Below are 21,978 nucleotides of genomic sequence, written 5' to 3'. Positions count from 1 at the left end.
ATGAAGTGGAGCTTGTAGAATTTGTAATCAGCCAGGCAGGAGTGCAGGTAGCCTGGGAACCCCATTTGCAGCTGGTATCTGAAGTGGGGGCAGTCTCGTGGGACTTAGCAACATTAGTGTCAGAATTGAATTGACGGACAGCCAGGTGGTGTCAAAGAATTGGAGAGCTGGTTGTTTAGAAAACCAGCCATTCAGCTCCCCGCGTTGGGTAGGTCCTTATGCTTTGTCTCCCAGACCCTGTCCTGCATGAGCATCAAGGTGGTAGCTGTGTGTCAGCAAGGCTGGGCGGCTGGAGACCTCAACTCTGGATTTCTTCCCTGGATTCCCATGTCACTTGTTCTCTGAGGATTTTCCCGATGTTCTCTTGCTAGTTCAGCATGTGTTTAAAAAGATATTTTCTTTTGTTGTGTTTTACTTTATCCAGCATTTTTAGTAATTTTACAGCAGGATGGTTGTATTTCATCTGCCATATTCTTCTATATTTCTTTATTATTTTTGTCTTATGTTAACTGTTTAGGTCTATTTGTGTTTATGATTTTAAGCCAGTTTAAAATACCTTTGCAAGATGCCATGTATGAAAAAAAATGAATAAAAATACCTTATCAGGAGAATTTTGACATGTTTCCAAGTAACTTCGTAAGATGGGGTGAAAACTTGGGTGATCAGAAAATAGGAGAGAGGGACTTCCCTGGTGGCACAGCGGTTAAAAATTTGCCTGCCAATGCAGGGGACATGGGTTCGAGCCCTGGTCCAGGAAGATCCCACATGCCACGGAGCAACTAAGCCCATGTGCCACCACTACTGAGCCCGCGTGCCACAACTACTGAAGCCTGCGCGCCTAGAGCCCGTGCTCCACAATAAGAGAAGCCACCGCAATGAGAAGCCCGCACACCGTGACGAAGAGTAGCCCCTGCTCGCCGCAACTAGAGAAAGCCTGCACGCAGCAACGAAGACCCAATGCAGCCAAAAATAAATAAATAAGTCATTTATAAAAAAGAAAGTAGGAGGGAATGTTTAAGCTGAGCTTGCAGAGGTTGGTAGGATTTTGTTAGGCCAACATAAGTGAGTGAGAATAAATTGGGTGGAGACCAGAAAATATTTTGAACTGAATGATAATGAAAACACAACATATCAAAATTGTAGGATACAACTAAAGTAGTGCTTAGTGGGAAAATGTTGGAACCCGCTGTGTGTATTGTGCTAGAAGCTTTCCTTCACAATGCCAATTTACAGATAATGCCAGACAGATTAGGTAATTTGTCCAGGATTATTCAACCACAGTTGAAATTTAAAGCCAGGCTGCCTGATTCCAAAGCATATACAAATTATTATGATGTTTTTATCATCATTTCTCCATCTTGAAACCTCCGTGGCACAAACACTCCTATTTCATTAACTGCTTTTTAAGGAATTAGTGATAGAAACTTTTTTTCTTAATTTTATTTGCATTTATTTTTTGCGGCATTTATTCCTGGGCCATAAGTTTTTGTTTCTTCAGTTTCTTCTGGTATATCTTTTTCTTCGGGGCAACCTCCCCTTCTGGTTTAGGAACAATCTGTTCTTTTTCAGTAAGGATCATCTCAATGTGGCAGGGAGAGCTCATGTATGGGTTGATCCGACCATGAGCTCTGTAAGTCCTGCGCCGCATCTTGTGGGCTTTGTTCACCTGGATGTGCTCAATGACCAGAGAATCTACATCTAAGCCCTTAAGTTCAGCATTACTCTGAATTTTTGAGCATGTGCAGTAAAAATTCAACACTCTTTTTGGGTCACCGACCCTGCATCCAGCCCCACTGTTTGGCCTGGGCACACCTACCAACTCCACCATTGTAATGACGGAATGGCACACACTGCTTTTTTAAAGTGACATCCTTCAGATACTTGGTGGCTTTTCGGATACACATATCCTTAATGGCCTGGGCAGTTTCATGAGTGTTCTTAAAGTGAACACGAAGATTTGAACCTCTTGACTTGCATGATTTTGTGGGGTTTTCTGGGTCAGGTGAATAGTGAACCATTTTTAGAGGTCACCTCAGGCCGCTTACCAGGAAAGCGAAACTTTTTTATTGTTTTCTTTCTTAGGAGGACAAAAGTAATCCAGATGTGAATTTGGAAGATCTTCAAAATGAAGAAGAGATTGATGATCCATTGATGATTCTAAAAGCAGTCTTATTACAGGTAGAGAGAGAGAGTGTATGTTTATATTTTTGTGTGTATATCAGGTATATGATTCAGTTGGTAGAAGTGATATTGTTACTATTCATAGTCTTTTTCTTTTGGGAAATTCTCTATGTCTATTTAAAAAAATTTTTTTTAATGGAGACTTTTGGTTATAAAAGGAATACATATGAATAGTAGAAAATTTGAGGGGAAAAAATTAGAAAGTATGTAAAGAAACAAAGTTTAAATAAACCAAATGTCCGGTCATTGTTAACACTTTGATATATATTCTTTGCATTCTATTTCCTTTGTGTTTATATACATATATTAGGATTGGGTTACAAGTTTTTTGTGATATTGTTATTTTAAATAGAATTGGGATTTACTTTACATACGGTTTTGGAATTTACTGTTTTCCCATATTATCCTTTTAATGTCCATAGGACCTGAAGTTATGTCCCCTTTTTCATTCCCAATATTGATAATATCTCACATATATGACTTTTAATGTTTGCTTCGTACCCTGTTGTAAAGATGGTAGTCTCTTTTCATTTATTCATTCAGTCTTAATAAACAGTTTTTTTCTCAATTTCTTACTAGGGGCCTAGGTTGAGTATTGGTCTATGGCCACTATATTAGTCTACTAGGGTTGCCATAACAAAATCCCACAGACCGGGTGTCTAACGTAACAGAAATTTATTTTCTCATAGTGCTGGAGGCTGGAAGTCCAGATCAAGGTGTCGGCAGGTTTGGTCTCTTCTGAGGCCTCTCTCCTTGGCTTGCGGATGGCTGCCTTCTTGCTGCTTTCTCACATGGCCTTTTCTATGTGCATGCACATCCCTGTGTCTTTGTGTGTCCAAATTTCCTCTTCTTATAAGGACACCAGTCAGATTGGATAAGGGCCCACCCTAAAGGCCTCATTTTAAGTTAATCACTTCTTTAAAGTCCCTATCCAAACATAGTCACAGTTGAAATTTTGAGGGTTAGGAATTCAGCATATGAAGGGACACATTTCAGCCCATAATTGTCACTTCTTACCCCCTTTTAGAACTTGGTTATACTTCAAAACATTCAGAAGAGACATTAGTCTTTTTGCACTAAAGTATTTCTTCTAAAAATCCCACATAATATCAGGAATTTACCAAACCTCGGAATACTCTTTGGATATTGCTCTTGAAATGTTTAAACTTTGCCACATGGAAAGTGGCAGAATTCAAGTTTTCTAAACTTAGGCTTAATCTATTTTTTAAAAAACTTTTTATTTTGAAACAATTTTGGTTAATGCACTTACATGTTTGCTGTTACAGGCACATTTATTAATCCTGTTGGTTCCATTGAACTCATAAGTGTTGAGGTTATATCTTATCAAATTTTCTTAAATGACTTTCTTTTCTTTCATAAGGAGGAGAGTAATCTAATTCCTGTTGATCAGCTGGGCCAGAAACTCTTGAAAAAGATAGGAATATCTTGGAATAAGAAGTACAGAAAACAGTATGGACCACTGCGAAAGGTAATACATGACATCCTTATAAGAAGTCCTATTCCCAGGAAATTTTATTATGATTTTGGCAACATGAATTTCTTGTGCTTTGGGGAAGGAAATTTGGGGAAGGAAATTTAAATTAGACGGAAATACAATTAGTATTTTTGTTTAATGGTTAGAATTCAGTTAATTATTAAGTAATTTATAGAATCAAGAAGTAAGCAAAAAAAGAATAGAGGAGGGGCTTCTAATCACAACAGCAAAAAATGTCACAAAGTTCATATCCTAAAGCTTATCATCTTATTTATAGAAACGTCTTCAGGTATTCACCCAAATTTCACTTTTATCTTTCTTTGACACGCAGTTCTACTAAACTTGGCAATCTGGTTTCCTAGGCTGTAAGGTTAGGTGCAAAAACTGGTACTGCCAGACTTGGGAGACAAAAACTTGACTAAAAACAAACAAAGCAACAGAACAGTTAGTCAATATTTTGGAGCTATTTCTTGTAGAAGCAAAGAGTGTACACAATATAGACTGTGTTTAAGTTCATCTTTTAATTAGACCACAGTTCATAAATGAAGTTAATGACCATGAGTTCATAGATAGTCTTAGGTTTTCATTTAAAATGATTGGATCAGTGTTTCAGTATTTTACTGTTAAGTATGTTATCAGCTGTGCAGGGACTTTTTTGTCTTGTTTTGTTTTTAAATAAAAATATCCTTCATAAGTTTGAGGACGTTAGCTTGTATTTACAGTTGACTGATAGTTTTATCTCTTTTTTCCTTTGAGGTTAATTTGTGCCTTTATTTGCCAGTATAACTTAACTACAATGGCTTGCAAACTTTTTTGACCTAAAAAATGCATCTTACATCACAATCCAACCAACACACACGTATGTAACTTGTATACATATGTGTATAACTGAAATGAGTTTTGCCAAAAATACCTATCCTAACACTGAATGTTCTTTTTTCTAAGACTTTTTTTTTGAGTAGTTTTAGGTTTACAACAAAATTAACAAGAAGGTACAGAAATTTCCCATATACCCCCTTCCCACAAACATGCGTAGGTGTTATCAATATCACTCATCAGGGTGGTGTGTTTTTTTTTTTTTTTCCCTAAACCTAGGATGAACTACATTGACACATCATAATTGCCAAAGTCCACAGTTCACCTAAGGTTCATTCTAATGAAGTAGATAATATGGTACATTCTATAGGTTTAGACAAAAGTATACTGACATATATCCATTGTTATGATGTCATACGAAGTATTTTCACTGCGCTAAACAACTGGACTCTGTGTATTCATCACCCCTCTCCCCCAAATGCCTGGCAACCACTGATCTTTTTATTGTCTCCTTAGTTTTGCCTTTTCCAGAATGGCATGTAGTTGGAACCTATCTCTTTCTTTCTTTTTTTTTTTCTCTTGAAAAGAGAGGTTCAAAGCCTTTATATTTATGAGACCACTCATGGCCCACCCATTCATGGGCTGGACGGGCTCTAAGTGGCAGGACTTCCCCACTAAATACTGCAGCTTTTCTTCCAATACTGAACCCTGTCCCACTGGTCTTGCCCAGCAGCCACTGAAGTGCAGGAGGACACATGTAGAGTATCTGTTCATAGGAAGGCCAGAAGTCTTATGCCCGTTAGCACAGTGAACCCCAGATTCCTTTCGGGTGTGATATAAGCAGCTGATAGTTTTATCTTGAATAGAGGTTGGATTTTATCAAATGCTGTTTTGTGTACATTTATCAACGTGATCACATGGCTTTTCTCTTTTATTCTGTTAATGTGGTGAATTCTGCTGACTGACCTTTTCGATGTTAGAGCAAATCTTACACTTCTGGGATGAAGCACACGTGGTCATGATATACTTGTGTGTATTGCTGTATACATTTGGCTCATATTTCACTAAGGATTTTGTGTCTATGAGAGATATGGGTCTTTAGTTTTCTTTTTCTGTAATATCTTTGTCAGGTTTTAGTATCAGGGTTATGCAGGACTCAAAAGAAGTTAGGAAATATTCCCTTTTTTATATTCTTGGAAAGGATTTCTCTGAGATAGATTGTTATTTCTTTCTTAAATGTTTGGTGAAGCTAGTTAGACCTGGAATTTTTTTATGATAAGGTTTTTAAATTATAGTTTTAATTTCTTTATTTGTAGAGTTGTTTTAGATTTTTTATTTACTTCTTGCATTATTTTGGAAAATTATATTTTTTAAAGAATTTGTCCTTTTATCTATGGTGTCAAATTTATTGGCATGAAGTTATGCAAAATGTCTCATATTATCTTTTCTAGTGTCTGTAGGACCTAAATTTCTTCTTTTTCATTCCTGATATTAATAATTTGTCTTTGCTTACTTTTGTTTTTCGTAAGTCTTGCTTAGGGCTTATCAAGTTTATTAAGCTTTTCAAAAAACAACTTTTTTGCCTTTGTTGATTTTTCTCTACTAATCTGTTTTCTACTTCATTGATTTCTGCTCTTGTTTTTAATTATTTCCTTCCTTTTACCTTTGGGGTTTAATTTAATCATCTTTTTCTAGCTTCTTGGGTTGGTATCTCAGTTGTTTTTTAAACCTGCCTTTTAATTCATGCTTTTAAATCTATAATTTCCTTCTTAGCGCTAATTAAGCTGTGGCTAAATTTGACATGTTATCATTATCTTTCAATTAAAAATATTTTGTAATTTTTCCTTCTGATTCTTTTATTGACCCATGAGGTTTTTGGAGGTGGATAGCTTAATTTCCAAATATTTGGGGGATTTCTAGTTATCTTTTTGTTATATCTGTAAATTGATGTCTAATTCCGTTTTACTCTGAAAACATGCTCTCTATGATTTCACTTATTTTGAATTTTTTGAGACTTGTTTCATGCCTCAGGATATGGTCTGTCTTGCTGAATGTTTCTATTCACCAGTAAAGTTATTAATTTTCTGCAGTTGTTGGGTATAGTGTTTCATAAATGTCAGCTAGGTCAAATTGGTTAATAGCATTCTTTATTTCATCCCTATTCTTAACTAATTTTTCTGTCTTTCTGTTGCATCAGTTACTGAGAGAGTAGATTTAAATCTCCAACTGTAATTGTACCTTTGCCCTTTCGTCCTTTTACTGTGGACAGTTTTGCTTCATGTATCTTGAAGATACATTATTAGTTGCATACACACTTTGGATTGTTAGTGGCCTTTTGACATAAGCCCTTCCTTTATCTCTGCTAATAGTCCTTACCTTCACATCTGCCTTATCTGGGATTAATGTCACATACAAGCTTTCGAATGCACGTGTGTCTTTGTTTTTTTTTTTTTTAAATTTTATTTATTTATTTATTTATTTATTTTTGTCTGTGTTGGGTCTTTGTTTCTGTGCGAGGGCTTTCTCCAGTTGCGGAGAGCGGGGGTCTCTCTTCATCGCGGTGCGCGGGCCTCTCACTGTCGTGGCCTCTCCCGTTGCGGAGCACAAGCTCCAGATGCGCAGGCTCAGTAGTTGTGGCTCACGGGCTTGGTTGCTCCGCAGCATGTGGGATCTTCCCAGACCAGGGCTCGAACCCGTGTCCTCTGCATTGGCAGGCAGATTCTTAACCACTGCGCCACCAGGGAAGTCCTCGTGTGTCTCTTATAAACAGTATGAAGTTGGTTCTTGTTTATTTTGGAAAATTGTGATTTTTAAGGAATTTGTTCTCAAAGTATCAAATTTCTTAGTATAAAGTTGTTTGAAATATTACCATATTATCCTTTTAATTTCTGTAGGACCTGTAGGACCCTATTTCATTTCTGATATTGGTAATTTGTGTTTTTTAGCTTTCTTTTGCATCAGTCTTGCTAGGGATTTATCAAGGTTATTGTACTTTTCTTTTTTAAAAATAATTAATTAATTAATTAATTAAACTTTTGGCTGTGTTGGGTCTTTGTTGCTGCACGCGGGCTTTCTAGTTGCGGCGAGCAGGGGCTACTCTTTGTCGCGGTGCACAGACTTCTTATTGCAGTGGCTTCTCTTGTGGAGCATGGGCTGTAGGCGCACAGGCTTCAGTAGTTGTTGCACGTGGGCTCAGTAGTTGTGGCTCGTGGGCTCTAGAGCGCAGACTCAATAGTTGTGGCGCATGGGCTTAGTTGCTCCATGGCATGTGGGATCTTCCCAGACCAGGGCTTGAACCCGTGTCCCCTGCATTGGCAGGCAGATTCTTAAACACTGCACCACCAGGGAAGTCCAAGGTTATTAAACTTTTCAAAGAAACAGCTTTGCATTTGTTGTTTTTCTCTATTGTTCATCTCTTTTCTATCAAATGATAGAGTTTGACAGTCTCTTCCTTTAAAGTAGAATGTTCAGTCCATTTTTTTTTATTAAATTTTTAAAAATTAATTTATTTAATTTATTTATTTTTGGCTGCATTGGGTCTTCTTTGCTGCATGTGGGCTTTCTCTAGTTGCAGTGAGCAGAGGTTGCTCTTTGTTGCAATGCATGGACTTCTCATTGCAGTGGCTTCTCTTGTTGGGGAGCAGAGGCTCTAGGCATGTGGGCTTCAGTAGTTGTGGTACGCGGGCTAGGTCGTTGTAGCTTGCGGGCTGTAGAGCGCAGGCTCAGTAGTTGTGGCACACAGGCTTAGTTGCTCCGCGGCATGTGGGATCTTCCCGGACCAGGAATTGAACCCGTGTCCCCTGCATTGGCAGGCGGATTCTTAACGACTGCACCACCAGGGAAGCCCCCATTTATTTTTATTTTTTATTTTAAAAAATATTTATTTATTTTTTTATTATCTTTGGCTGTGTTGGGTCTTCGTTTCTGTGCGAGGGCTTTCTCTAGTTGCGGCAAGCGGGGGCCACTCTTCATCGCGGTGCGCGGGCCTCTCACTATCACGGCCTCTCTTGTTGCGGAGCACAGGCTCCAGACGCGCAGGCTCAGCAGCTGTGGCTCATGGGCCTAGTTGCTCCTCGGCATGTGGGATCCTCCCAGACCAGGGCTTGAACCCGTGTCCCCTGCATTAGCAGGCAGATTCTCAACCACTGCGCCACCAGGGAAGCCCCCATTTTTTTTTAATGTATTAAATTGTGTGGTTGAGTTTGAATTTATCATGTAGCCATTTGTTTTTTATTTGCTTCCTGTGTCTTCCTTGCCTTTCTTTCTTTCTGTCTTTCTTACCTTTGGACTAATCAAGTAATTTTTAGTGTTGGATTTTTGTCTCCTCTGTTGACTTTTTAGCTGTACTACTTTAACTTTTTTATTCTAGGTATTACACTATACATAAGTTAATATTATAAATTACAGACCAATAGTGTAACACTTCATGTACAAGGTAAGATGTATAAGGTACAGTAGTATAATTCCATTTCCCGACTTCCATCCTTTTCTGCTGTTGTCTTATATTTTACCATTATGTGTAAATTCACCGTGTGTGTATGTATGCATGTGTTTACTGTAAACATTTAAGCAACTTTTAAAGAAATTAATGAAAAAATCATGTTTTATTTTATCTATTCTGGTGTTCATTGCTCCTTCTTGCATGTCCAGGTTTGCGTCTAATATCATTTCTCTTCAACCTAGAGAACTTCCTTTAGCATTTCTTGGGCATCCAGAACTGCTGGCAAAAATATTCTCAGCTTTTGTTTGTCTGAAGTTTTTATCTTGCATTCGTTTGTTTAAATGATATTTTTGCTGGATATAGAATTCTTTTTTTCTTTTTAAAAATTATTTATTTTTGGTTGCGTTGTGTCTTTGTTGCTGCACACAGGCTTTCTCTAGTTGGGTCGAGTGGGGGCTACTCTTCGTTGTGGTGTGCGGGCTTCTCATTGCAATGGCTTCTCTTGTTGCGGAGCGCGGGCTCTAGGCATGCAAGCTTCAGTAGTTATGGCACATGGGCTTCAGTAGTTATGGCACATGGGCTCAGTAGTTGTGGATCGTGGGCTCTAGAGCACAGGCTCAGTAGTTGTGGCGCACGGGCTTAGTTGCTCTGCAGCATGTGGGATCTTCCCGGACCAGGGATCGAACCCATGTCCCCTGCATTGGCAGGTGGATTCTTAACCACTGCACCACCAGGGAAGTCCTGGATACAGAATTCTAGGTTAATAGCTTTTATTGGTTTTTTCAGCACTTTAAAGATGTCATTTTATTATGTTTTAGCTTCCTTTATTTTGGCTGAGAAGTCAGTGTTTACTTAAATGTAATGTGTCTTTTTTTTCTGTCTACTTTTAAGATAATCTCTTTATCTTTGGTTTTTAGCAGTTTAATAGCAGTGTGTCTCAGTATGGTGTTCTTTGTGTTTATTTACTTTGTATTTGCTAAGATTTTTTTTACCTGTGGCTTGAAATCTTTCCTCAGTTTTGGCCATTATATTTTCAATTTGTTTTTATGCCCCATTATCTCTCTCTTCTTCAGAAATTACAGTTACATATATATTGGACCATTCAGTAGTTTCTCACTGGTCTTAGATATTCTAGCAGGAGGGTTTTTTTTTCCCCTCACCCTCAATTTGGATAATTTCCATTAATCCGTCTTCATGTTCATTGATTCTTTCTCCTACTGTATCCAGTCTTTTAAGCCCAGCCAATGAATTAATGAATTTTTTCGTTTCAGATATTGTCTTATTCAGCTGTAGAATTTTTGCTTAGCTCTTATTTAAAGTGCCCATTTCTCTGCTGAAATTCCCCATTTGAACCTACTCTGTACATCCTTTCCTGTAAATTTACATATTTCAATAGCTGTTTACTCTTATAACATCTGGATTATTTCTGGGTCTGTATTACCTTTTTTTTTCTCTTGTGAATTGACTGTGTCATTTCTTGGTTATGAATCACATTGTCCTATTTCTTCGCATGTCATATACTTTTATATTGCCTACTGGACATTGTGGATGATGTGTTTTAGAGGCTGTGGGTTATGTTGTTGTTTTTTAGAAGGTTTATTTATTTATTATTTTTGGCTGCATTGGGTCTTCATTGCTGCACGTGGGCTTTCTCTAGTTGTGGTGAGCGGGAGCTACTCTTCATTGTGGTGCGCAGGCTTCTTATTGCGGAGGCTTCTCTTGTTGCGGAGCATGGGCTCTAGGCGCGTGGACTCAGTAGCTGTGGCTCGTGGGCTCTAGAGCACAGGCTTAGTAGTTGTTGCTCATGGGCTCAGTTGCTCCGCGGCATGTGGGGTCTTCCCAGACCAGGGCTCGAACCCGTGTCCCCTGCATTGGCAGGCCGATTCTTAACCACTGCGCCACCAGGGAAGTCCTATGTTATTGTTTCTAAAGGGTTTTTCATTACATTCTAACAGGCCATTAAGTAACTTTGAATCATGTTGATCCTGTGGGAGCTTCATCTGGGGCTTTGGTAGGGTGGATGTGTTGCATTTAGCTGTTAGTCCTAGGGAGTAGCTGTTAGTCCTGGGGCCTGCATGGTCCTCCCTCTTAAGGCAGAGGTTAGCAAACATGGGGAAACTATGGCTTGCTGCCTTTTTTTGTACGGCCGCCAGGTAAGAACTGTCTTTGTATTTTCAAACAGTTATCTTTAGAAAGGTGCTCAAGTTTGCCTCTTAGCCCACAAAGCCTAAAATATTTACTGTCTGGCCCTTTATAGAAAAGTTTGCCAATCCCTGACCTGAGACACAGCCCTTCTAGGATTTCAGTGGGAAGCCTGAGGTGTTTGTCATATGCCTCTAATTTGGCAGGACTTCAACTCCATGCTCTTTCTTTTTTTTTTCTAATCTATCTTAATTTATTAATCCATTCACAACATGTTTATTTAACTCTATGCTCTTTCTACCCAGCAGCAGGGTGCTAAAATCTCTACTCAGATCTTAAATCTCCCAGCTGTTGCTTTCTGCTCAGTTCCATGGGTCTCAGGCTGTCCATGTACCATTCAAGACTCAGCCAAGGATTTGAGGAGGATTTGATAGAGATTTGGGGCTCCTTTATGGGATTTTTCTCTTTCACTTTCTAGGCTCTGTAGCATTCTCAAATTCTGTTTCCTTAGTCCAGTAAGACTCTTGCCCTTTGCTTGAACTCTCTTCCGCCATGCTCTGCTACAAACTGGGAAGTGGTGGGTTAATGCAGGACTCACCTAGCTTGTTTCCCTTTTGAAGGATTATGTCCCCCTCCACTTTAGGTCAGCTTTTGGTTACTCTCCAAACAATTGTTTTCATTATTTTGTCTAAAGTTTATAATTTTTAATCAGTGGGGTTAGTCCAATTAAAAGTTCTCTGCCATTACTGGAACCAGACTACACTGAAGTTTGAGGTTTAAAAGAGTTAATCCTCAACTATCAAACAAAGAAAAGATTCGCTATACAGAAAGTATTCATTACTCAGAGGTTTCAAATTATTATTTTATTGTACGTAAATTAGCTACAAAACTATATTACCATCTGTTATACACAGTGTTAATAATGCCTTTGGGTCATATGCCCTATACCCTTTTGTTTGATTAGAGAGTATCCATTATCATAAATTCTTCCTTTCCAAGAAAAAATGAGAAAATCACCTTTCTGTGTTGATTGGTGATCTAAGCAAATGTTACAAATACCTCCCAAGTGATTTTCTCCATAAAGTAGTTTGTACTGAGAGAAAAGGAGGAGATACAAAGCCACATAGAGATTAGGGAATAAAAGAAGAGTAGAGCAGGGGATGGGGAGGTGGGATAGGCAATGGGGAGAGAAGTTTTTTTCTTCCTAATCCTTTAGGTAGAGGAACTTGAGAAATAATAGTCTTTGAGATTATGACTTAAGCCTTTCAGTGTTTTGATTTCCTGAGCTAGCCTGTCAGCTTCCGGGACAGACAACACTTAATTTAGTTAATGTAAGCTTATAATTATGACTATATCCCAACAGTTTGTCTGAGTCACTAGTTTTGAAATTATCTTCTGTGGTACTTCACTGTATAATTGCCTTTGTTTTGTGCTTTGTTTGGATTGCTTTAAACATTTCAAAAGTGTTTGTTCTATCTAATCTGTTTCAGTAAAGACTTTTTAAAAACAGCGTTTCGAGGTGTAATTAAAGTATTTTTAAGATTGTGTCATGGCAGCTTTCTCCCTTGATATAACCGTTAGACTATTTAACAGAAAGCACTCTGGTTTTTATTAAATGTTTTATTATGGCCCAAATGAAATTTTTTTTCCTCTTAGCTGGCTAGGCCAAAAAGTTGACATTAAAATATCTAATCACAGAAAAAGGAAGGTAAAGATTTTGTAATCATGTCAGTGGAATTTTTTTTCATTAACCTAATGTTTGTTTGTTTGTTTTCTGTATAGTTTTTACAGCTTCATTCTCAGATATTTCTGCTCAGTTCAGATGAAAGTACAGTTAGTCTATTGAAGGACTGTTCTCTCCAGGCTGAGTCTGATATACGAGGAAATGATCCACAACTTTTGAAGACACTTACTTCAGAGCCCCCAGGATTAAATGATAGACCCTTCTGTCCCCACTGGTTTGATATAAACGATTCCAGAGTCCAGCCAATCAAGGAAAAGGATATTGAACAGCAATTTCAGGGTAAAGAAAGTGCCTACATGTTGTTTTATCGGAAATCCCAGTTGCAGAGACCCCCTGAAGGTATGGAAAGATAAATGTCCCTATTTGTTTAAGTTGATCACTTTAAAAGATAAATATTGAATGTTATTTGAAAGTTTACCCTTTTAGAAGAAGGTTTACTCTTGCAACATTTTAAAATATTTTCAAGCTAACCATAAGAAATATACCAGAAGAAATTCAACATTCTGTCATTTTATAAAGATTGTATATTTCTGGTTTTTTCCCCTGTAATAGTATGAGGCTATAGTTAGATTTTCAAAATTGCATTTTCTTGGATCACATCATGTTTTCTTGTTGTGTGGGCAGACATGATTGTCCTCTGCTCAGGCTTCTCTCTACAGTTTGGCCATGTGTTGTCTTTGAGTTGCAAGTGGCCTTGGTCTTATTTTCATGTGTTCTCTTTTATTTTCCTTTCTTTTTTCCTTTTCCTCAAGGTAATAAGTCTTTAAGCAGTTGAAATATCTCTGAAGCCCTCTGTTGAATCTTCTAAGAGAGTTCATACCATGGTGGAGGTTAAACACTGAGACCCACTGTGATAAATTTTTGAATTGAAGCTACTAACATGAATCAGTCTGTAAGACTTTATTTGATCACTTCCCAAAATTTATGCAAAAGTAAAAAATCCTAACTGGGAAAGCTCTGTGGATGGAGACGTATCTGTGATTAGAGATGAGGATACTGTCCCTAGAGAGTGAGCACAGTGATCATTTTTGTGAAGAATAAGAATAAAGCAGTTACCGATTTGCAGATGAATCAAAGGAAATTAACTCTCTGGCTCTGAAACAATTACATAACTGTTCTGTTGACCAGAAGGGGCTTTGCTTTTTTCTGAGGGGAAAAAATCTGGTAATCGTTCCGATAAAAATACTGGGGAGCTGAATTCACAGTTATAGAAATATATATCAATTTCTTCAGATGACGTATTGTCCTTTTCACTGAATTGAACTTTAGTGTGTACATGATTGGAATATGTACTGACAATTTTCCAGTTAGCTTAAGATTTGAATGAAGGTCTAACCAAAATCTTGATGGACTTTTTTGGGGGATGAGTGGATGGAACTTGACAAAACGATTCTAAAATTTATCTAGGAAGATAAATTAATGAAAATTGAAGAAGGAACTACTCAAAGAAAATTTACTGTATCAATATAAACATGTTTATAGTGCTGTAGCAATTAAGACAGCATAGTGCTAGTGCAAAGAGGTGGACAGATCATTGAGCAGTAAAGCCCAGAAGTTGATCTAAGTATTTTCAAGATTTTAATCCATGAAAAGGTAGCTTTTCAGATAAATAGGGGAAAAATGAATTAATAAATACAACTGAGAAGTTGGTTAGTTGCTAATCGCTTGAATTAGCAGTTAGTACAGTCAAGTGATTATATTTATCACTTGCATGAAATTATAGTTCCTTTAATGTTTATGTAAAAAAGGGGCCTTAAAATGTCTAAAATATAAATATTTTTCTGCTCTTAAGGTAGAGAAGACCTTTCTAAGCATAAAAGCAATGGAAAAAAAATTGAGGAAAAGTGATATAAACCTTATTACATAATACCAAAAGGCAAATGACAAGCTAGTGGAAAAAAGCAAAATATCTGACAAATTTATTTCCCCTATCTATAGCGTGCTCTTACATTTATTCCATTGTGCTCAGTAGTAAATTGGGAGAAGGATATAAATAACTAATGTACAAAAGAAGAAATAAGAACAACCAATAAACTGCAAAAAAAAAATATTCCATCTGGCCTGTAACCAAAAAACATGAATCATAACAGCAATGAACGACAACCTTTTTCCTACCAAATCAAATGTTTCTATTAAGCTGGTTCTCAACAGTTGGCACTACCTCTATATTTGGTATGTATATAAAGTAATACAACCAATTTGGTTGTATGTACTTAAAAACCTTAAACCAATAATTGTACTTCCACAAATTTGTCTTGAAATAATCAGGACTGTGTATACCTATTTATGTTCAAAGATGTTTGCTACCCCCGTTATTTTATAGTAATGACTAACAGAAAATCACCTAAATGTCTACCAGAAAAGGATTGGTTAGATTAATTATGCTATTTATAGAATGGGCTACTATGCAATCATTTAAAGATTTGGAAAAATATTCACAACATATGAAATGAAAAAGCAACTTACATGTTTGTTGACTATACTCCCAGTTGCTCTAAATAAGCGTGGTGTGGGGTGTGTGTGTGTGTGTGTGTGTGTGTGTGTGTGTGTGTGAGTGTATAGACACATTGTGTAGAATAGAAAAAAGACCAGAAGTATATAGATCACATTTTAGCAGTATTCCCTAGGAGTGGGATTATAGGTAATATTTATTTATTTTACATTTAAAAAAATCATTTCCAGAACTTTCACAGTGACCAATTATTACATTTGTTATCAAGAAGAAAACAGCAGGTGTTCTTTTTAAAAAGTATATTTAAAAAGAGTTGAAGAAATGGAATTCTCTAGCTTGGCTTAAAGAACTGTTTACCTTTCATATGTTTTAATGTTTTCAATTTGCAGATGGGAAAACTGAGATCCAGAGAAAATTCATGTTCACACAGGCAGTAGAAGCTTTCCTAGCTCCCAGCGCAGTCCTTTCTAGTTTTCTGTGCTACCTCTTCAGCAACCAGTTTTTATGTAGTCAGCACAAGTTAATGGAAAATTTTGTTCACAGCTCGAGCTAACCCAAGATACAGGGTTCCATGTCATTTGCTGAATGAAATGGACGCAGCCAACATCGAACTACACGTAAAAAGGTAATTTTAAATTACTTTTAGAGTCTGAATAGTTTTTCTGGAGAACGAGGCTCTAATTTAGGTCTGAAGTATTCAGTAATGAAAATTAAAGAGGAAACAAGTCAACTGTTTAATGCCCGTGTCTTTTTATTAGCTGCTGGATTTTTATACTGAGAGTATCTTTTACTTTGAAATTACCCAGTGAGAGTGAATGAAATAATGACACTTAAATGGCCATCGCTAAGTAGAGATTGAAGCCTAAGAAAACTAGGGAAATCTGTGAGCACGTAGTTGTGCTGAATGAATTGTGTCCTGGCCTGTCAGGTTATTCCCTCGGCACAGACAGAGCCCATTGTGAAAATTCCCCCTCATGTGTAAGTGGTTTGTGAAGAACTGGCCCGTAGTGACAGCAGAGCAGCGGTGGGCAAAGGGGAGGAGATGTGGAGTCTACAGACTGTTTGGCTTAATGTCAGTCTTGGGCAAAACCCTACAATGGATTACTAAAGGGATGGTTTGTGAGAATTTGATGATCTGAACATTCTCTTTTGAGGTCTAACCTTGGACCATGAAGAACCGGTTCTTTATTTGCTCTCTGGGTCGGTGGGGTACTGGATTAGGGAAATGGATGTTCCCATGGTCTCCCTGTGGACCCGAGGGGCTGACTACATAGCAGGACTGTGTTCAACATTTTTATCATTGATTTGAAGCTGAGAAAAAAAAATAGGTAGATTGAATGGCAGATTAAGATCAGAGGAGATCTCAACAAAAATCAAGACACTAAAAATATAAAAATTTAACAGTAAAATATCTTAAGTACGAAAAATAACCAACTTGCATGAGTGGTGTGGATTAGCAGTTGGTATTAAAAACAAAAACAACCTATGGGGTTTTTTAGTCAGCGAGCACTAAGCTTTTTAATGTGGTCATCGAAAAGCTAATGCTGTCTTTGACCACATTCACAGAATTGTGCCTGAGGTACCTGAATGGTGGCTATAGCTTCATCCAGCTCTCGGTTGGTGGGGCTGCCCGGGGTGTTTCTGGTGCTGTGCTTCGCAGCAGCTGAATGGGCCCAGGAAAGTGTAGCAAGCGCCCGGCTGCTGCTGAGGCCGTTTGACTTGGGGAGAGCGGACTCCAGGGGTCACGGGGCTGACTTCACATAGCTTATGGGAGAGTCCGGGGGGTCTGGTTGAAGCAAGGAGAAAACAGAAGTTGTAAATCTAGCGCTTACCACAGTTACAGGAACGTGTTTCCAGCGTTTTGTTCATAATTATAATCTCAGTATTGCACGAGTTCAAGTGTCAGTATTTGTTCAGAGTAACATTGCACAGTGTACACTAAAACCATCTTCCTTGGGATTCACGGTGGCAGAGCTATTAATTGAGAAACTAAAATGAGTCATTTTGGAGCATGGAAGAAAAGGATGTTAATTATAATTACTTAGGTGGAGTGGAGAACTTCTTTATATTGTAAGTCAAATATTTTTGGTTTGAGATGAAACAGTATCTGTTGTAAAAACATGGCATTTATGTATTTTTTATGCCTCTTTAAAGGGCAGAATGTGATTCTACAAACAATAATTTTGAATTGCATCTCCACCTCGGCCCTCATTATCATTTCTTCAATGGGGCTCTGCACCCAGTAGTCTCTCAAACAGAAAGCATGTGGGATTTGACCTTTGATAAAAGAAAAACTTTAGGAGATCTCCGACAATCAATATTTCAGGTAATTTAGCCTCACTTACGCTTAATAGACATTAAGGTCTGTCTTAAGCTGGATTCTCCTTTTCAAACTTCTGTTTGAGATACAACTATTTATTTTTCACAGCTGCTTAGGAAAATCCTACATCTACCACTTCCATAGAGGGATGGTCCAAATGTTCTCCCCTCACTTGTAAGTCTCTTAGAGAGGCTTTTCTGCACAATCAAGACTCACCGAGTCCTGCCAGCAGGTTTTCAGGGGAGAATCAAGCCTGGTATATTTAATCTGGGGGAGAGAAAGAGTATAAGGTTGTCTCTTTTGGGGAAAATAAATGAAAGAGAATTGTTTTTTTAAAGGAGTAAAAAGATAGATAATTATGTTGCCTAAAACCAAGAGCTACTAAACAAATAAAAGCAACTAACTTTTCTACCTTTCAGTATAGAATAACATTTATTACTAAGATTCCTAAGTGAAGGAAAATGTCTACTGCTCTATAGTAAAAGCAAACATCGTTGTAATCATTGTCTCTAAATAATTTATCCAGTCGTGTTTTAACGACGACAACAACCGTGCTCTTTATTTTACTTACAATGTTTTCATATAAATTCTATCGTTTGATTCTTTAACCTCATGAGGGCAAGATAACCCCATTTTAAAGGTGAGGAAATTGTGACTTAAAGAGACCTAATGGCTTGCCCAGGGTCAGACATCTAGTCAGCAGTAGAACTAGGACTCCAGCCCTGGTCTCCCTACCCTTTCTTTCCTCTTAATTATACTTCACACTACTTCCTGATAGAGGAAAAGGCAAATAGAAAAGGTAAGCTTTTTTCCCCCCAGAATTAAGTGAATTTTCTGAAAAACTGTATCATTTACCAAAATTATTAGCTTTCTTTTGATTTTCCTCTTGCACAAAGAAAAGCAGACTAATTTCTTCTTTAACGTTAGTTGATTTGAATATTTAAATGTTGGATCAGGATCAGGATTTCTAAAATTATCTAATACTTCGGAACTTTTCCACTAAAAGTTTATTTCTGAGCCAATCCTGGCAGTGATGATATAGGTGGACTTGGGGATTTGACCCTGCCTAGGGTAACGTTTCAAGTGGAAAAGACCTTGGTCACCTTTACAAGGTTTAGATTTCACGCCAGTCTGCTTTTTTTTTTTTTTTTTAATTTATTAATTTATTTATTTTTGGCTGTGTTGGGTCTACGTTTCTGTGCGAGGGCTTTCTCTAGTTGTGGCAAGCGGGGGCCACTCTTCATCGCGGTGCGCGGGCCTCTCACTATCGCGGCCTCTCTTGTTGCGGAGCACAGGCTCCAGACGCGCAGGCTCAGTAGTTGTGGCTCACGGGCCCAGTTGCTCCTCGGCATGTGGGATCTTCCCAGACCAGGGCTCGAACCCGTGTCCCCTGCATTGGCAGGCAGATTCTCAACCACTGTGCCACCAGGGAAGCCCCAGTCTGCTTTTTGATGGTTTAAGTGCACATCTCTATTATCTTAGAATTAAGCCACTGGCAAGAGGCTGAGAGACTGACAGTTAAGTAATCATGTGTAAGTATGAAATTTCTTTTTAAGAGAACTATCTTGTGATTGTGGAGAGGGACTAAATAGGACTGACCTTTATGGGTGACATTGTTTTGGTGAGGTTACCACAGTCCCCAGAGTCTTGGAGCTAGAAACTTAAAAAACAAATCCCTGGTAATCTATTAAATAAACTGGTAATGCTACTTTTTAAATTTACAGTGGGAGACATTCCTTTTGAGAAACAAGAGTATTCGTGTGTGCTGCTTTTCCCTGAATAGTGCTGATTAAACACATAATTTTTGTTCTTTTGGACCAGGATTCCTGGGCTGGCACACTGATCATTTTGCCTGCTGATAAAAGTGATCTTCCCATAAATTAAGTAGAAATGGTTGTTGTTTAGATGGTCATTGCGCTCTTTGTGTATGTCAAGGTTCTTCAGTCACTAATGGATGTGAGATGAACCATCTTTGGATTTGACTGATTTAACATTGAAAGACGTCCACTTTCCTCATCTTGGGTGCTGGGTGGGGATTGTCGTATTCATTTGCTTGTTCCCTGTATCAGCTACATAAGTAAATTGGCACAGTGCTCTTCTTACTTAACCTGGAAAAGTGATCTATATGTGATTTTTCATTGTTCTCTTTTCTTTCATTCATATTCTGCAGCTGTTAGAATTTTGGGAAGGAGATATGGTTCTTAGTGTTGCAAAGTTTGTACCAGCAGGACTTCATGTTTACCAGACACTTGATGGTAAGAGAAATATTAAAACACAGCAACTTACTGTGTATATGTACATTTTGTGGAGCTCATCTGTGACTTTCTGCTCTTGGCCAGTCTTTCCCCTACATACTACTTTTCTTAGCTGTGCAGGTTCTCATCATATTGGTTTTAACAAATAATATATTTAGTTTTTTATATTTAATAAAACAATTTATTTAGTTTATAATGTATCCAATATATGTAATGTGTGAAATTTTGCTAACATGGAAATGTTTTATGTTTTCTGAAATTAAGGCTACTTCTCTACCTAAACAAATTTTTTCTTAAAGGCTTTGGAATTTTTTTTATATTACCACAAACTTCTGAGCAAAATGGTTTGAAACCATTTAAATCTTGTTTAATATGGCTTGTGTTTTTAATCCAATCTCAGCTTCAGACTTTGTAGCAAAACAAAAGTACTTTGGGAGCTTAAAAGTACTTCCTTTAAATAACAACAGAACAATAATAGCAGTAGCAGCAGTAACATTTATCTTGGACTTCATGGTGCCAAATACCGAGATAAGTGTTTTGTGTAAATTATCTCATTTGATTTTCACAAAATTTTTTTATCCCCATTTCATAAATGAGGAAACTGAAGCATAGAGGCTTGAAGTCCACAAGGTCATACAGCTCATTAGTGGGTGAGTGAGGACTGTTTGATGTGTAAGCCTTCCCCATGTTCACAGTGTCAAGTACAGTTGACCTTTATATTAACTTTTTTTTTTCCTGCTTTCATGCCCACAAATCTTATGGGGGAAGTGCTTACATAAAATGAAAATGGAGAAAAAAAAAGGCTAAAGAGCGTGATGGAAGGAATAAAGATAAAAATAATATAAAATAATATCAATATAACAATCATAATTACTCCCTTTTTCTTAGTTTTCCTCAATGAGAATGCTTTTTTTCAAACAAATGTTTGTGTCTTGGCTGTTGCTATAGTTAAATTTTTTTTTGATGATCATGAGAATGGTTTCACTGATAATCTCATCTTCCTAGGAGATCACCTGACACTGTGTGAAATTGAAATTGCTGATGGGGAAGACATCTTTGTATGGAATGGGGTGGAGGTAAATAAGTGTTGAAGAAATGTTCATGAGAGTTTTGGATATTTTTTAAGTTATTGTGATAAAATTTTATTCAGCATATGTGATGGCACTTACATATTAGAAAACTGCTGAAATATCCAATAAATTTTAAGTACAATCAGTGTTGGTTATATGTTCAAGAGATAGTTGTAGAACACCTCCATGGTGCCAGGCTGTGTGTCAGAAGCTAGACGCAAAGGTAAATTAATCAGTCTGTATCCTTCAGGCACGTAGTGTGGGTCACTGCACTAAAATAAGTGAGCAGGAGGGTCTGTACATACTCTTGATGAGGTTTCAGAAGGGAGCGGTTCGTTACACTGGTAGGGCTGGAGGTGACTTAAGGGAGCACAGTCAAGAAAGCAGTGAGGAGCATCTCACCCACTCAATGGACTGTCCTTGGTCCACCTCATAAATTTACCACTGCTGAGGACTCACATGTCTGTCTCCACTTCAGATTTCTCTCCTAAGAAGTAAAAGATGGCTAAGAAAAAGTTTCAAAAATCTAAAGTTGTTCTTCTGATACTTAAAAGACATTTGTGAAAACTTTATTTCACTTGAAAAGAAAAAAAGTGGAATGGTTCTACAAGAGTCTTTTACTACATTACTGTGTTGACTTAATTTTGGCAAATATGAACTATACTAATGGCTGACTTGATATTGTTGTAGGTTGGCGGAATCCAGATTCCAGCTGGTAGTGACTGTGAACCTCTGCTTTTAAACGTTCTTCATCCGGCAACAAGCAATGAAGAAGAGGAGTGTCAGCAGTTGATAGACTCTCCACATGTCTTTCCATCTAATGCAGAAATAGGTAGTGTATTCACAGCCTTTGCAATCCCAGACGGAGTCATCTTAGTCAACAATACTGAGTCTGTAGGTGAAGAGAGCTGGACCACCATTCCCAAGGAAGACTTGAAGAAGACATTCAGAGAACAAGGTCTCAGAAACGGAAGCTCGATTTTAATTCAGGATTCTAATGACGGTAACAGGTAACATGCTAAGAAGAGAACTCTTTTTGAACTGATTTTAGTTACAGTGCTA

At 37.7% G+C, this 21,978-nt stretch overlaps 1 protein-coding gene and 2 pseudogenes across 3 annotated transcripts in view; 1 reads left to right on the top strand and 2 right to left on the bottom strand.

The window, feature by feature from the left end:
- Positions 1 to 21,978, top strand: part of USP40 (ubiquitin specific peptidase 40) — a 93,564-nt gene that overhangs the window by 21,644 nt on the left and 49,942 nt on the right. For all 3 annotated transcript variants that reach the window (XR_005020562.1, XM_036857414.1, XM_036857413.1), the window contains exons 9-16: positions 2,083 to 2,178; positions 3,563 to 3,670; positions 12,858 to 13,158; positions 15,815 to 15,896; positions 17,426 to 17,597; positions 19,762 to 19,846; positions 20,852 to 20,922; positions 21,607 to 21,926. Coding sequence is in view for 2 of the 3 variants with exons in the window: in XM_036857414.1 (XP_036713309.1) it covers positions 2,083 to 2,178; positions 3,563 to 3,670; positions 12,858 to 13,158; positions 15,815 to 15,896; positions 17,426 to 17,597; positions 19,762 to 19,846; positions 20,852 to 20,922; positions 21,607 to 21,926 (1,235 nt within the window). In the remaining variant the exon portion in view is untranslated. The remainder of the gene's footprint in view (positions 1 to 2,082; positions 2,179 to 3,562; positions 3,671 to 12,857; positions 13,159 to 15,814; positions 15,897 to 17,425; positions 17,598 to 19,761; positions 19,847 to 20,851; positions 20,923 to 21,606; positions 21,927 to 21,978) is intronic.
- LOC118897890 lies at positions 1,466 to 2,018 on the bottom strand (annotated as a pseudogene).
- LOC118898608 lies at positions 5,246 to 5,396 on the bottom strand (annotated as a pseudogene).

Source organism: Balaenoptera musculus, chromosome 7, assembly GCF_009873245.2.
Source record: "Balaenoptera musculus isolate JJ_BM4_2016_0621 chromosome 7, mBalMus1.pri.v3, whole genome shotgun sequence".
Lineage (NCBI taxonomy): Eukaryota > Metazoa > Chordata > Mammalia > Artiodactyla > Balaenopteridae > Balaenoptera > Balaenoptera musculus.
Note: the sequence above shows the minus strand (reverse complement) of the source record. Positions and strands in the feature narration are given on the sequence as shown.